Source organism: Canis aureus, chromosome 16, assembly GCF_053574225.1.
Source record: "Canis aureus isolate CA01 chromosome 16, VMU_Caureus_v.1.0, whole genome shotgun sequence".
Lineage (NCBI taxonomy): Eukaryota > Metazoa > Chordata > Mammalia > Carnivora > Canidae > Canis > Canis aureus.
In genome coordinates this window covers 35,509,717-35,524,051 of record NC_135626.1, presented here as the reverse complement: position 1 = coordinate 35,524,051, position 14,335 = coordinate 35,509,717, and the positions used below count along the sequence as shown (strand labels likewise).

Sequence of the window (14,335 nt, the reverse complement as noted above, 5' to 3'; positions counted from 1 at the left end):
CTCGTAGCCCCTCCGAGTAAAGTAGAAGAGAAAGAAACTGACATTATAGCAAGGGAGCACAAGCTAGACATCTAGAAGAACTTCCCTCAGCACAAAAGCGAGTCTTGCAGAGAGAGTGACTTTCAGCTGTGGGGATAGGCTACTCGTTATTGACGTGCTTTTTTGGCTGTTGGAATGGGTTTGGAAAAAATAACCTTTCCCAAGTCCAGGTCTCCTGGGGTGCAGGGTAGGGCAGCAGGTTCCCAATGCCCGCTGCGGAGGAACAGGCGCCTTGCCAGGGGGATGCAAAGGGTAGGGTCCCTATCCCAGGGCCACCATCCTCTCGCCTCCTCGCCGACACGTCCCCCGCCCCCGCGTCCTGCCCCCTTCGTCCTAGGTCCCCCGGCTGCAGGCCGGCAGGGGAGGAGTTAACTCCGGAGGTACCGGCTGGGCTCACCGTACCTGCCGCCGCCGCCGCCGCCGGTGGGAGGGACGAGGAAGCGGAGCCGCCAGGGCGCCAGGAGCGCTCCAGTCTGGCGGGGTGCTGCGCGGGGAGCGGGCGGCGGGGCTCGGCGCGGCCAGGGGCGTCCGCCAGGGGGCGCGCCGCGACGGGGCGGGAGGGGCCGTCTGGTCTGGGGAATTAGCGCCAGGGACGGGCGCGCGCGCGGGTCCCCAGCACATCTGGGCGAGAGCAGCGCCGCTGGACCGAGGGGGGCGCCGAGCGCGGATCTGGAGCGGCAGAGGCAGCGCGCGGCTGGGGCCCTTCGAGGCGCTCGGGGCGCACATCTGGGACCTCGAGAGGGGGCCGCGCCGCGCGCAGCTGGGCCCAGGGAGGGGGGCGGCGGCTGCACAGCTGGCCCGGAGGGGGCGGGGTCGGTCCCGGGCGACCGGCGGAGGGGAGGGCCGCGAGCAGCGGGGGACCGGAGCATGGGACGGCGCGCCTGAGGCAGCAGGGGCGAGGCAGGGGCCTGGGAGCCCGGCAGGAAAAGAGGAGAGAAAGGGGCCCGACAGCGAAGGAGGAAGATGCAACTGACTCGCTGCTGCTTCGTGTTCCTAGTGCAGGGCAGCCTCTATCTGGTGAGTGGCCCGCGGGGAGCTGCGCCGAGGGGCGGGGGCCCGGAGGACGGGGGAGAGCCCGGAAACTTTCTCCCTGCCCCCGACATCCCGGGGATGGAGGGGAAGCCCGGAGGCTGGGGGAGAGGGCGGGTCCGAGGAGCGAGACCGGACCGCAAGGGTTAATAGGGGCGGGGAGAGGGTGCTCGGCTGGCCCACCCACTCGGCCGCCGGCGGCGGGAGGTGCGACCGGCACGAGGGAAAAGGCCAGCCGCGGGGCGCCCAGGGTTACCCGACCGGGTCCCGGAGCCCCGGGACGCGCGGAAGGGGAGTGGGTGGGTGGCGGGGCCGACCACCTGCCAGGTCTGGGGCCGCGGGCTCTTCCCCGACCGCGGGGACCCCGAGGGCCCGGGACCTGGGTCCCTCGGCGCGCGGAGCCTGTCCAGGCGGGGGGCGGCCCCGCGGCCCCCGCTCGCGCCTTCCCTCCCGCTCCCTCCCTCCCCGCCTGTTGTTTTCCTCTCCTCTCCCGGCTGCGCGCGGCCCGAGCCCCACAGGACCTGGGCAGGCGGCTCCCGCCCCGGGCGCCCGCGGCAGCTGAGCGGAGCGCCCAGAGCCCGCTCCCCGTGCGCTCGCTCGCCGCGTCCTGCCGCCCGGGACGCCCGGGACTCCCACCCCGGCCCCCCGCCGCGGGCTTCGCTCCCCTCCGACCGCCCCCGCCCCCAGTCCTGCCGTGGAGAAGCCTCGGCCCCACATCTGGACCTGCCCGTTTCCTCAAAACAATAACCACCCGCTCTGTGCCACCTCCCTTTGCCACAGTGGAAGCACCCTTCCCTTCGCCTATCCACACCTGCTGTCCCACTCCCCACCCTCCAGCCATTCAGCTGCGACCCCCGTGGCCAAGTAAACAAGGGTCTGCAGCCCCAGGTCCCAGTCCCCCCGGAACCCCCCTCCTGGCTGCCCCTCTCTACCCTACCCCTGGGCCTAGCAGGCAGGGCCACCTAGCACATCTCTAAAGGCATAGCCAGGGCCCGGGTGGGGGGCATGAAGACCCCGGGGCCCCAGAGCCCTCCAGAGCCCAGCACTCAGGCATCCCCCTATCCTCACCCCAGGGGTCACCAGCAAACCTACAGGCTGCCCAGCTGTGAGCTGGTGCCCCTGGGGCTCTAACGCAGACACCTAGGGGGGAGTACTCTCTTTAGAAGCTGAGTAAGCACACACCAGGCGGCTGCCCTCAGGAAACCTTGTCTACTCCCTGATGCCCTCCTGAGCTGTCCCGTGTCTGAGCTGGGTCACGCTGTCCTGCTGGCCCTCCCCACAGCTCCTCCAGGAGGCCTTCCCAGGTGTTGCCTGTTGCCATGGCTGATCCAGCAGATGCTGGCCAAGCCTTGGCAGTTTGGCAGAAGATTCCAGGTGGGGATGGAGCTTGGACAGAACCTCCATAAACGGACCTATGTGGTCCATGAGGCCAGAAGTGAGGGGTGAATCGGAGGGCTGACCCTCTGTGACTTAGCCTTCTAGGGATGTAACCTTTGAGTCCTGGTGGCCTCATCTGTAGAACGGGCATAATAAGAACTCCTGCCTCTTGGAGCAACGGTGTCGGGGTGTGTCATCATCAGTGATCCTCAGAGTTTTTGACCTTCCATATCTTGGCCATCCTGAGTGTGGAATTCACTCCTGAGCTCCTCTTATTCCTTCTGCCAAAACCTAAACTGCATTTGCACATGGGAGAAAATGTCACTGGGTTCAATTAATTCTCTTAACCTCGGGGGATGGAATATCCTAGGATAAGGGGGGCGATGTCTCATCCCACAGACTAGGGAGTGCCAAAAAGCAGGGGCTGCCCTTCTCCTGTCAACCGGGGCTCTCCCAGCACAGGGATGGGGCTCTCCTATTCCACTCAGGGCTCCCTGAGGGCAGTAACTATGCCTCCCCATCGCCTTGTGAATTTCTCTGAGGCAGGGAATTTCCTCTGTGAAATCGTGACCTTACAACCTCTCCTGCGTCAGCGCAGGGCTATGCTTCTGACATCAGCTGAGGGCCATTCCCAAGATCGGAAGCTGGGCCTCCCCCATCAGACTGGAGACTCCCCAGGAGCAGGGGCTGTGTTTCTCTGGTGCCATGGCCCATGGGAGAGCATTCTCGACCATCTTTCCAGACTTGGAGTAGTGGCCAGAGGCAGGACAGTGGCGGGGAGGAGATGGAGGCCACCTGAATGTCACAAGGCGAGATGGGACCATGACACAAGCCAGAGTGTACACACCCAGCCCCTAGCGTAAGTGGGTGATGTGCAGGGATCCGTCAGCCTCAGAGCGGTAGAAGGGTCAGGCTGTTGGTGGGAAACAGCGACCAGAACTCCTGGGTCCTCAGGGACAGGGCTCTCACTCTCCTCCCAACTCCCCTCACAGGTCATCTATGGCCAGGATGATGGCCCTCCCGGCTCAGAGGACCCTGAGCGCGACGACCACGAGAGCCAGCCCCGGCCCCGGATGCCTCGGAAGCGGGGCCACATCTCACCTAAGTCCCGCCCCATGGCCAACTCCACCCTCCTAGGGCTGCTGGCTCCGCCTGGGGAGGCATGGGGGGTCCTTGGGCAGCCTCCCAATCGCCCAAACCTCAGCCCCCCACCTTCGGCCAAGGTGAAGAAAATCTTTGGCTGGGGTGACTTCTACTCCAACATCAAGACGGTGGCTCTGAACCTGCTCGTCACGGGGAAGATTGTGGACCACGGCAACGGGACCTTCAGCGTCCACTTCCGACACAACGCCACAGGCCAGGGCAATATCTCCATCAGCCTCGTGCCCCCCAGTAAAGCTGTAGAGTTCCACCAGGAGCAGCAGATCTTCATCGAAGCCAAGGCCTCCAAAATCTTCAACTGCCGGATGGAGTGGGAGAAGGTGGAAAGGGGCCGCCGGACCTCGCTCTGCACCCACGACCCAGCCAAGACCTGCTCCCGAGACCACGCTCAGAGCTCGGCCACCTGGAGCTGCTCCCAGCCCTTCAAAGTCGTCTGCGTCTACATCGCCTTCTACAGTACAGACTATAGGCTGGTCCAGAAGGTGTGCCCAGATTACAACTACCACAGCGATACTCCCTACTACCCCTCTGGGTGACCCTGGGCAGGCCGCAGAGGCCAGGCTGGGGCTGGAAGGACAGGCCTGCCCAACGGAGGAGGCCATCTGGCTGGACACTGGGCAGGGAAGGGACCGGGGGGACCTCAGGCAGGGAGGGTGGGTGGAGAGGAGGAGATGCCAAGTGGGGCCAGGGCCAAGTCGCAGGTGGTGGTGGGGAAGGGGTCCTGAGTGTTGGCCCCAGCCTGAGGTGGTGGAGCGACTGGGACACATGAGCACTGGAGGAGGAGTGGGTTCTCTGGGCAGTCCCACGGGGCTTCCCCACCAAGCAACGGGAAGATGTTGGGTCCAGGAGGTCCCTGGGGAAGTCAGACCAGTGTGGCCCCAATAAAGTGATGGAGAGGAGCCTAAAGCCTTGGCTCCCTCTTTGCCATCCTGAGGAAGAACAGCAACAAAGAGAGGGGCGTTTCACCAGCGTGGACACCAAGTAGGCAACAAAGGATGGCAGAGATGGGGCTGCCTGGGCACCAGCTCTGGGTAGGGGGAGGGCCTCCCTGAGGCGGCCCCCCGTAAGCCCTTGACCTAGACTATGGACTGAGCTTGGCTTGAGGCTGAAGTGGTGACCCTTGAAGTCTTCTTGATGTCTTGACAAATAGACCATCTGTTCCCAGCCAGGCCATACCTTTCCAAGATTCCCTCTCCTGCCATTGCTGCCCACCCCCACACCCTGCTCACCCTTGTGCTGATGGGACACCCATCCTTAAGCTGAGACAGAGGGTGATTGTGGGTCTCCCAACACCAAGGCCACAGATGGAAGCCCACCCTTGCGCCGTGTCCCTCTGCTACGCCATCCCTTGCTGGCTCCTCTAGGAGTGTCCTTGTCCAGTGGGTGAGCCTTGCCTGTCCGCCTGGGGCTCACCTGGGTAGAGCCAGCAGCTCCCCTCTTGGCCCATGGGGCTGGGGGCCGCCAGATGGTCAAGGGCGTGCTGGACCTGTTCCATGGTGTCTGTCTGTGGGTGGGGGAGGGGTGGGCGGGGTGTGACATCACCTGATTGTCGACTTCTGTGTGCAGAGTCTTGTTCTGGAATCGGGAATAAAGCTTTCCCAAGGCATTGGATTCCGAATTGTCTGGGGCAGGGAAGGGCCCTGGGTGCCCCATGTCCAGCCAGCCTTGCTCAGATGGCAGCAGGACATCTCCTGGAGACCAGAGCTGTGGGGCTCCCATAGCTGCTGGAGCTGCCACTCACTGACAGCTTTGGGGCTTCCCTCTCCAGCCCCCTTTCTGGAGCCTTCGGGAAGGCTGGGCAGACATTGCTTGGCACGCTCCTGGGTGTAGGGGGGCAGCGGCTGCAAAGCAGCATGGGGAGGAAGAGCTAGTAGGTGGGATGGGCCATTGTATTCCTTGGCCTCCCTAGGCTATTATCTGGGTGGGCCCGGGGTGGGGGAACCTTGCTCTCGCCATCAGTATTTTGCTCCGTGGGCTCAGATAAGTCCATTCTCTTCTCTGGGTCTCTTTCCGCTTCTTTGTAAACTGAGGAGCTTGCCCCACCCAGAGCTTCTCCAATGTGAGTGGGCATCTGAATCACTGGGAGCATCGTTTAACACATGCATTTCTGGGCCCCAGTTTCTAATTCAGTAGGGCTGGGGTGAGGTGCAAGGATTTGCCCTTCTGACAAGGACCCAGGGTGGATACTGATGCTACTGGCCCAGGGCCCACACTCTGAGGACCACTCACATGACCTCTGTGTTCCTCTCTGGCTCTGGCTCTGGCTCCCTAAGATGAAGAGACACCTCTGAGGCTCTCTCCCCACTGTGACTTCCAGCTGCTTCTCCTGGGGAAACCTCCTGGAAGGGTCCTTTCAGAGAATCGGAGTGTTGGTTTCTCAGTCTGGTGATGTGCTAGTACGGCAACAGGCCAGGTTGGGGGGAAGTGGGGACAGAAGGAGGCCTGGGAGCAGCCATTCTCCTGCCCCAGCCTATGGGAAGGCCTTGGGAAGGATGTCTGCCCGTGGCGCCTCGCCCGGGAGTCAGCTGGGCCCTTTGAGGCTCAGTGCGCAGAACACTGAGCCCCGGGTACCAAGATCACAATGCCCTCTCTAAGGTCATCTGAGGTCTGCTCACTTGGGGGGGCAGCACTCAGGCCCCCTGGGTCCCTTTTGGCCATGCAGCCACAGCTAGGAGAGTCCTAGCATGAAGGGAAGGTGGTCCTGCCACTCCTAGCTTGTCTCCCCTGCCCACCAGCACTCAGCACAGCCCCCTTGCTCCTCTCACTGCAGATTAGAGCTGGACGAGGCCTTAGAAGCCACCTTGCTTATGAAGTGACCCAGAAAGGGCACATGACTCAAGCTCACACTCCTGTTCCAGCTTTCCCCTGCATCGTGCCTCCTGGGGCCACCTCTCCTGAGCAGAGATTTGTGACACTCCTCCCACCCGGCCATGCCACTCTCTCCTTTCCCACCTTGGGACAGGTGCTTGGAATTCAGGCAGGCCCAGGGGCTCAGGCCCCCCTGGGTGGGGGGCTCGGGGCTGCTGGAACCTGGGGAACTCTTACCTGTGGATGCCTCCCAAACACCACTGCCTCCCGCACCCTGTGGGCACCGGAGGAAGAGGAGGGCAGCGGTCCTGACCCTCCTCACCTGGCCTGGCTGAACTATTAGCAGGACCGGGGGATGCTCTGACCCACCCCCTCTGGCTCCTCTTTCATGGAGAGCCAGATGCTGTGGACAGCTGGAGGGCTGGCCTGCCTGGCACACATTCCGTCTGAGCAGGGGATGGGTTCATTTTAATAACTTCATTTCACCCTCGCGCACACTCCACTGCCTCATCCCTCCTTTTCTGCCACACTAACCTGGCTGCTCTTCTCGGCTAGGATCTTGCTAATAGATTTTCTCCTGATTTGTAAGTCTTGTGGAATAGACCTTTGGGCCCTGATATTCTTGCCACCACCAGATATTTCCTATGCCCTGTGGTCCTCACAAAGGTGAGGGGTCTACACAACTGCCTCTCGTCACGAGGGCGCCAACCTCTGCCCCCTTGGTGAGCAATGTCTGTGACATCCTCCCCAGGGAGATGGATCCCCACCAGGCACTACATAAACTGCTGCTTGATCTTGCCAAACACTGGAGAGCAGATTCCTCTGGAAGGAAAGCTCCAGAAAAGAAGCTCTAGGTCCTTCCCCTACCCAACCCTTCGGCCTCCCCCACCACTGCACTTCAGTGACAGGGCCTTTGGTCCTGTGGTCCAGCTGTGCCATCTATCTGCTCAACCTAGCTGGGGAGCTTCCCCAGGGCAGAGTCCTTGTCTCCTTCATCTGAGTGGAGCAAGCCTAGCAGATTGAATGCTCTTTGAGGTCATGGCCCAAATCACCCTATGAGACTGAGGAGCTGGGGTCTGTAACCCCACATCTGATTGAAAAGCCCGTGAGGCCAGCATCTGTGCCTCCCTCATCAGACTGGAGTTTCCTGAGGGCAAGCACTGCAATATGGACCTAGGGAGGAAAGCTTGCTCCCAGAACACGTGGAGGCTGCCTCTGACCTTTGGCTTTGGGGGCAGGTACTGTCTAGGTCTCACTGTCCCCATCTCTGATGGGGCGAATCTTCCCAGCCGTCTGTGAAGCTGACAAGAGGGAATCCATGTTAGGTCAACTGGCAGCAAAGCTGAGTCTTCCTCTGAATGAAGCTTAAGGCAAAAGCAATAGGTGTCTAGGTCCCTCTTCTCTCCTCCTTCCCCCTCATTTTTCCTCCCTAGGATGAGCAAGCGGGAACTGAGTCACCCCCTTCCCCGTCCTTGGCAGGGATGCTGGTGACCTTGCGTGTGGCAGTCTCCTGAGGCGAGGGCCCATTGCTCAGAGATGCACGAGGTGGTGGGTGGGTAGGGAAGTGGGGGAAGGGTATGCATGGGGGTGGAGGCAGCTGAAGGTCAGGGGGTGACCAGGGACCTAGATTATCAAGTTAGGTAGCTATAGGGGGTTGTGGGAGACACAGTGAACCAGTTGCTACTGTGTTGGGAAGTGATCCAATGCCATGACTGGGAGTGGGAGAGAGAAATGTTACTTCTAGAGACTCTGAGTCCCGTGGTACAGCAAGGAGAATGGGGGTGGGGGGTGGGGGGAGTGGGGTGACAGGCAAAGAGAGGCCCCACCAGCCCCACCAGGGAGGAGGCAAGATTGGGCGGGGGTGGCACCTGTCAATTATGCCAAAGTCCTGGAGTGGCAGCTGCCGTCATCCTTAAGGCGTAAATGCCAGAGGAGACCTGGCAGTCAGTGGTCGGGGGCTGGGCTCTGGTTCCATGGGGGCCCATTTCCTGTCGGCCTGCCAAGCTCAAAAGCTGACCGGATGATCCAAGTGACGGATGCCTACTTCAAAGCTTTCCAGTCCATCATCTCAGGGCCACCTGGCTAGATGGTCCCAAAGGACCAGCTGGCACCTCGCAAACCACAGAGGCTGCCCCTGAACCGGCAACATATGTGCTGCAGGAATTTATATCTGTGTCCTGATCCTGGGTCTGTAGTTCATTAGCTGGGTGGCTTTGGGCAAAGGACATCGTCTGCCACACCTCCTTAGGTGAAAACCTAGGGATCTACCTACATTGAAGCATTGGGGGAAAAACTAAATGACTTACTCGACAAATATGATTTCTTCCTCCTTTGTTTTTGGATGTGGACTTGTCAGCTTCAGCCTTGCTCCTGGCGTAGCTGGGTGGAAGGGCCCTGGGCTGGAGGGAGGAGACTCGGCTTCGTGGCCTGGTTCTGCCCCATAATGCATGAGGCAGAGGCCACTAATTGTCCCATAATATGCGTTTCCCCTTTTTCCATAGGAATAGAATCCTCAGTGTTTAGCTGGGCATATGGCTACCTGAGATAAATACTACATCCCTCTGCCTCTCTTGTACCTAGATGGGGTCCTGTGACTGAGATCTGGCCAGTGAGCCAAAGGGTTATTTGGCAACTTCTAGAAAGACAGTTGATAAAACAGTTGAAAGACAGTTCTCGCTGCCATCTTAGACCATGGGCATAAGAGTCACATCCTGGAAGTGACAGAGCAATGAGTGGGGGAAGGCTTGGCTGCTGAACGCCTTGTGAAATAGAAAATGTTGTGGACTAGAAACACCATGTTAGCCCTAGGCTGCCTCCCTTCAGACTTTTATGTGAGAGAAAAATCCAATTTCTACCTCATTTAAGCCACTGTGCTTTGGGTCTCCATTTCTTAGTTACATCTATCACCACCCAACCCAGTGGATGTGTTTCAGTGCTTCCCTTCTGTGGACTCGTTTCCTCATCGGAGAAATGAGCTAATGATCACGTATCTTGCCGCACATCAGAGAGGTCTTGCGGGCAGGAATGAACTGGGGAGAGCTCTGGTCCTCCCCCCTCCCCGCCACCCCCAACCACTCCCTGGCATGGAGGCCCACAATCTCCATTTTTGGAGGTGGAAAGAGTGGCTACACCATGGCAGGGAGCCCCTGACGGGCTCAGAAGGATTCTCCACCCCTTCTGAAAGGCCTCCAGTCCCCAAATTCAACCCCTGCACGTCTGAGTCCCCATCCACATTCTGATGTTGGTGACACACAATCCTCGTTAAGGGCCTGACTGATCCCAGCCAGATGGGATCCTAATTTAATTAAAACCCTTTAATTACCTGCAACAACACAGCTTTGGAAGTCCAATGCAGGAGGGGCCCTGTGATGGGAGGGGAGAGGGCAGGGCAGCACAGTGGTACCTCCACCCGGTGGATACAAACTGCACGTAACAGTCAGCGTGGCCCCTGCTTCTGGCTTGGTCTGCAGCCAGGAGGGGAGCCAGGCCAACCAGGCCCTCGGCTGCAGAGTAGCAGGATCTAGAAACTGACACTGTCAGCGTTGGTTTGGTGCTTGCACTGGGACCACCAGAGGCCGCAGAAGCTCGGGTCTGAGCTGCCTGAGACCCTGGCCCTGCCCAGGACACTCAGGGTAAGAGCAGGCCCGCTATGGATTCCTCCCGAATTGGTCAGGCTTAAGAAACAGGGCTGCCTTCGCATCCACCGAAGGAAAGCCATGTCCCTGAGAATGGGGTCTTTCCTCAAGGACAGGCAACCGCCTGGGGAGGGGAACAAAAGCCAGTGGCCGAGGTGGGTTGTAGAGGGCTGCGTTGTTTCTTGGGCACCAGTAAGGCAAGGACCTGCATGGTGCTGGGCGTCAGGTGGCTCCGACTTAGGAAGGCAGAAGGAAGGGACCCGGGCCAGGCCAGAGCCCACCAAGCCTTGGCAGGGGCAGATTCTGAAACCCAGGCTCTGTGAGCCCGGCTCTTCTTAAGCCTTGTGGACACCACATACTAACACCCATCTGTTCTCCCTTAGTGCTCATTCATTCAACAAATATTGTTTAATAAAGCCTCTGAAAGTTCCAGCAAGTCTCCATGGCACCAGGAGATCCAGAAAAGGTTTTGGTTCACACTTGAGCCATGGCCTTCAAGGAAATGTTCTATTGGAGTCAGCATGATGTCAGTGGTTGGAATTGGAGCAAGAAACTCCAAGGTGAAGGAGAAATGCAAGGGGAAATATTGGGAGCCACTGGGCCCTGCCACACCACTCCAAGGGTTCTCCTTCCAAAGCTGAGCTGGGGAGACTCCGTCCTTGGCTCTGATGGACATGCTCCCCGGGAACCTAGGCCTTTCTGCTCCCACCCTTCCCACCCTTCCCCCTCTCCCTGCCAATCCTTACTTGGCACTCTGTCTCATGTCCTCTGCTGTCCCCTGACACCCACAGCTTTCTCTGAAGATCCTGCTCCTATCTCTGACTCAGGTTGAGTCTGGAGTGCTGTGTCCCTGCCAACTTGGGGACTATAACAATAGGAAATGTGGATTTCCCCGCTAGACTAATTGAGAGACTGGACACAGGAGCTGTTGGTCCTTCAGAATGGAGATTCTGTGAAGGTGTGGGGTATGTGCCGCTGGCCAGGTGGCCTGGAGTCTCCCCAGAGGCAGAGACCCTACCTCCGAGGCCTAACTGATGAACGACTTGCACCCCCGTGTCCTGCACACCAAGCCCTTCATGCTGAGGCATGCCCACAGCTGAAAGGAAGCGATGACAGGAGGACAAGCCACTGTCCCCACCTGGCATGCCTGACCTCCTGGCTAGGAGAGAGGCCTACCTCTCCACCCACCTGTCCCCAGGATTATATGTTGTTTTCTCTAGAAGGGTCTTTGGAGACCCAGGTTAGCTCAGAGGGCACAGTGAGAGGGGCAAGTTCTCGAGCTGAATCACTGAGAGTCATGGGAAAAGCCAGGGCCTTGTGGATCCTAACCCAATACCTGCTCTTTCCATTAGAGCAGGCTTCCTTGCCCCAGATCCCCTTCATGGCTTATGAGGTAAACCCACCTGGGGAAGAATGGCCTGCTCAGTCCCAGGGAGCCAGGGCACCCCTACCTTGGGGTCAAAATGAGGCCATCCCTCAGCTGTAATGTGTTTGAAGAGAGTTGGGTTTACACCGTAGTTGCCATGTGATCTTGGCCTGGTCTCAGGCTTCTCTGGGCCTTGGATGGCAGTTCTTTCCCTGCCTGCTCACATGGTTCCTGTAAGGAACAAACTGACTCTGTGAATGGTGGCACCACGTCAGGGCAGGGCTACTGTCATCTAGCACCGCCTGGTCCTCCTACCCACCTGCCAGGCCCCACGGGCATCCCAGAGCCTCACAGCAAGGGAGAGAAAGCTGGTTCCTCTTTCTTTTTGGGGTAGGCCATGTAGGGCAGTGGTCGAGAGCCTGGAATCTGAAGCCAGGCTGCCACTTCCTAATTGTAGGCCTTGGGCAGGTTACTGAACATCCGTGTGTCTCAATTTCCCCATCTGTAAAATGGGGATAATCCTTACCTGTGAGGGGCTGTTGTGAATTAGAACATGTGTAGCAGTTGGAACTGTGTTTGGCACCGAGGCAGCGACCAGGTGAGCTGCTCTGAGTAGTCCCACACTACGGCCCTCCCAAATCTTGGCCAAGCCTGTGGGGAGGGAGTGAGGGGAAGAATGGCCATGGGCGCATTCATTTCTTGCTGCAGGAAGAATGTGTGGGGGAAGCCCACGCAGGGGAGGTCAGAAGTCTGTCCTGTCTATAAAAGATGATGCATACAAAGGAATCTATTTTTGTTTTCCTTGATTCTGGTGAAGAAATTGGGCCCTTGGTTGCCTTACTACTTAGTTCCTTGGGCCCAGAAGCCCCCTTCTGCACTCCAGAAGACCCGGTGGTGCACTAAGGAGGTTCGTCTGTGTCCTCCCCTCCCGGGACCTCTGCTTGTAAACATACCACAAGGCTCAGAGAATGCAGGTGGCCACAGGGTCTTTATTTAGAAGCACAGGATTATAGAGCAGTCAGCCAAGCGTACTGAGGCAGCCTGCCCAGGGCCCCTCCTGCCTTACCTCGCCCTACCCCCTACCTTGTCTTTGTCACCTCCACTTGTCACCTCCATCTGTCACCTCCACCCCACGGATCAGTTTCTCATTACCCTGGATGGCCCATGGTCCCTTGCTGGCCCCCCTGAGAGCAGGGTATGCAAAACGTACCCACCTCAGACTTTACTCCTGAGGATGAGTCCCCCTGGGGACTGGGCCTTGAGTGACCCATTTCTTCCACACTTTGAGAAGGGCCAAGGGCCTGGGGTACACGCACAACCTCGCTACTACATCTTGACTCACAGATGTCGTCCGAACTTCATTGCTCTCATGGGAGTCTTTGACAGGGAGGGAGGAGACCCGGGTCAGGAGGTGGCTAGCCCCCGCCGGGCAGCATCTACACAAGACAAGAACGATGCTGGTTTGGGGAAACAGGGGCTAGGTGGAGGATACAGGAGCATGGAAGGGTATACAAATGCCCCATTTCCCAGTCTTGGCAGCGCCGGGCCAGGGATAGGAGGGGGCTGCTTACTCAAGCTCTGCCATCTGCCTCATCTCAGCAGAGATCAGCACTGGAGGGCTCGTTGTAGGCAGGCTTTTTTATTTTTTTAATGCAGCAGGATCAGGCTCAAGATGTCACTCCAGTGAGCCGGACGGGAGACAGGGGAGGGAAATGTCTAGGAAAACAGGGGAGAAATAAATGGAAGCTTCCATGCTCCAGGAGGAGGGAAGGACGGGGAGTAGAGAAGGAGGGAAAACGAAGAGGAGCCCAAGAACAAAAATGGTGTGGAGGAGATGGGCTTGGATTAGCAGCTATGCATCACCCATCTTTCCCAGGTCCCTCAGAAGCCAGCCGAAGCCCGAGGCGCAGGGCTCCCGGGTCCCAAAGTTCCGGCCGGCCCCTCCCCAGGCCCTCTTCTCACATCTGCAAGTCCAAGGCCTTCTGCCCCGCCTCCTACCTTCCTCCCTGGAATGCCTCATGTCAAGCGCTACTCGCTTCCTTCCCGAGACTGTGACGGTGGCGACGGGGGTGATCATACATGCGCCATCCCAGGTGACTGAAAGATGTGGTGCGGGCTGACTCCTTCCTGATACTTCTGGGGACTCCCCCTCCTCCACACACCACAGCAGGCAAAGGGCGTGGAGCTCACGGACGCCAGGCTGGCCGCTGGACGCAGGTCCTTTCTCCGCAGGGAATTCTCCCAAACCTGCCCATTTCAGTGTCTCATTGCAGATTTACATTCCATTCCAAGAAATCAAAAAAGGGAATGGGCCCCAAAGGCTGTATATGGCTTACGCTAGAACCAACTGGAATTATGTGGTGATGACATTATCAGCAGTTTATCTTTCTGAAGCCCTGTTGAATGGCAGTCACCGTATTAAGGACTTGACATGTACTTTCTCATTAATTTCCCAAGAGAACTCTATGCCGTATGCCCATTTTACAGATGAGAAAATTAAGGCTGATGCAGACAAGTGCTTTGGCCAGGACCACGAGTGGCGGCGGGAGAGCAGAGCCAGGCTCCCAGACTCCAGATGCTGTGCCGCCAAACACCAGCCTGGGCTGGCCCCTCAGCGCTGCACTCTTACCAACTGCACCCCCCCCACCACCACCTGGTCAGACCACTCCTCCATCCCACCCCATCCCAGTCAATGGCAATTCTCAGCCATTGACCTTATTCTCTACTAAACACCGGAAAACTCACAAGTCCCCAGGGGCACACTTGCTCTGCCCGCCTTGACACAAACTGCCTGTGTCTGCAGGACTCTCCTCACACCCAGAGGTGTCCCTCCTCGGCCTTCTTAAGCTCCCCAGCCCTCTGTGTGCTCAGCACCTCAGGGCATGGACCATCCCCTCTCTACTGGAGACTTGCCACCAGC

General features: G+C 58.8%; 1 protein-coding gene and 1 long non-coding RNA gene across 3 annotated transcripts; one reads left to right on the top strand and one right to left on the bottom strand.

Moving 5' to 3' along the window:
- Positions 1-831: 831 nt before the first annotated feature.
- NXPH3 (neurexophilin 3) lies at positions 832-5,212 on the top strand. Its single transcript, XM_077852833.1, has 2 exons — positions 832-1,056; positions 3,438-5,212. The coding sequence occupies exons 1-2, from the start codon at positions 1,003-1,005 to the stop codon at positions 4,140-4,142; spliced, it is 759 nt and encodes a 252-aa protein (XP_077708959.1). The 5' UTR covers positions 832-1,002; the 3' UTR covers positions 4,143-5,212.
- On the bottom strand, positions 2,262-6,137 carry LOC144286415 (uncharacterized). 2 transcript variants are annotated; one of them, XR_013354487.1, is made up of 3 exons: positions 5,836-6,137; positions 3,658-3,904; positions 2,262-2,741 (listed from the first exon to the last, which is right to left on the bottom strand). It is a non-coding gene; the product is annotated as an uncharacterized LOC144286415 (long non-coding RNA). The 2 variants fall into 2 exon arrangements; XR_013354488.1 differs by lacking the exon at positions 5,836-6,137 and adding an exon at positions 5,149-5,819.
- Positions 6,138-14,335: the final 8,198 nt, after the last annotated feature.

Coding starts and splice junctions, on each gene's coding strand:
- NXPH3 (XM_077852833.1), top strand. CDS start 1,003: ATGCAACTGACTCGCTGCTGCTTCGTGTTCCTAGTGCAGGGCAGCCTC. Junction 1,057..3,437: donor TGCAGGGCAGCCTCTATCTG/GTGAGTGGCCCG, acceptor CTCCCCTCACAG/GTCATCTATGGCCAGGATGA.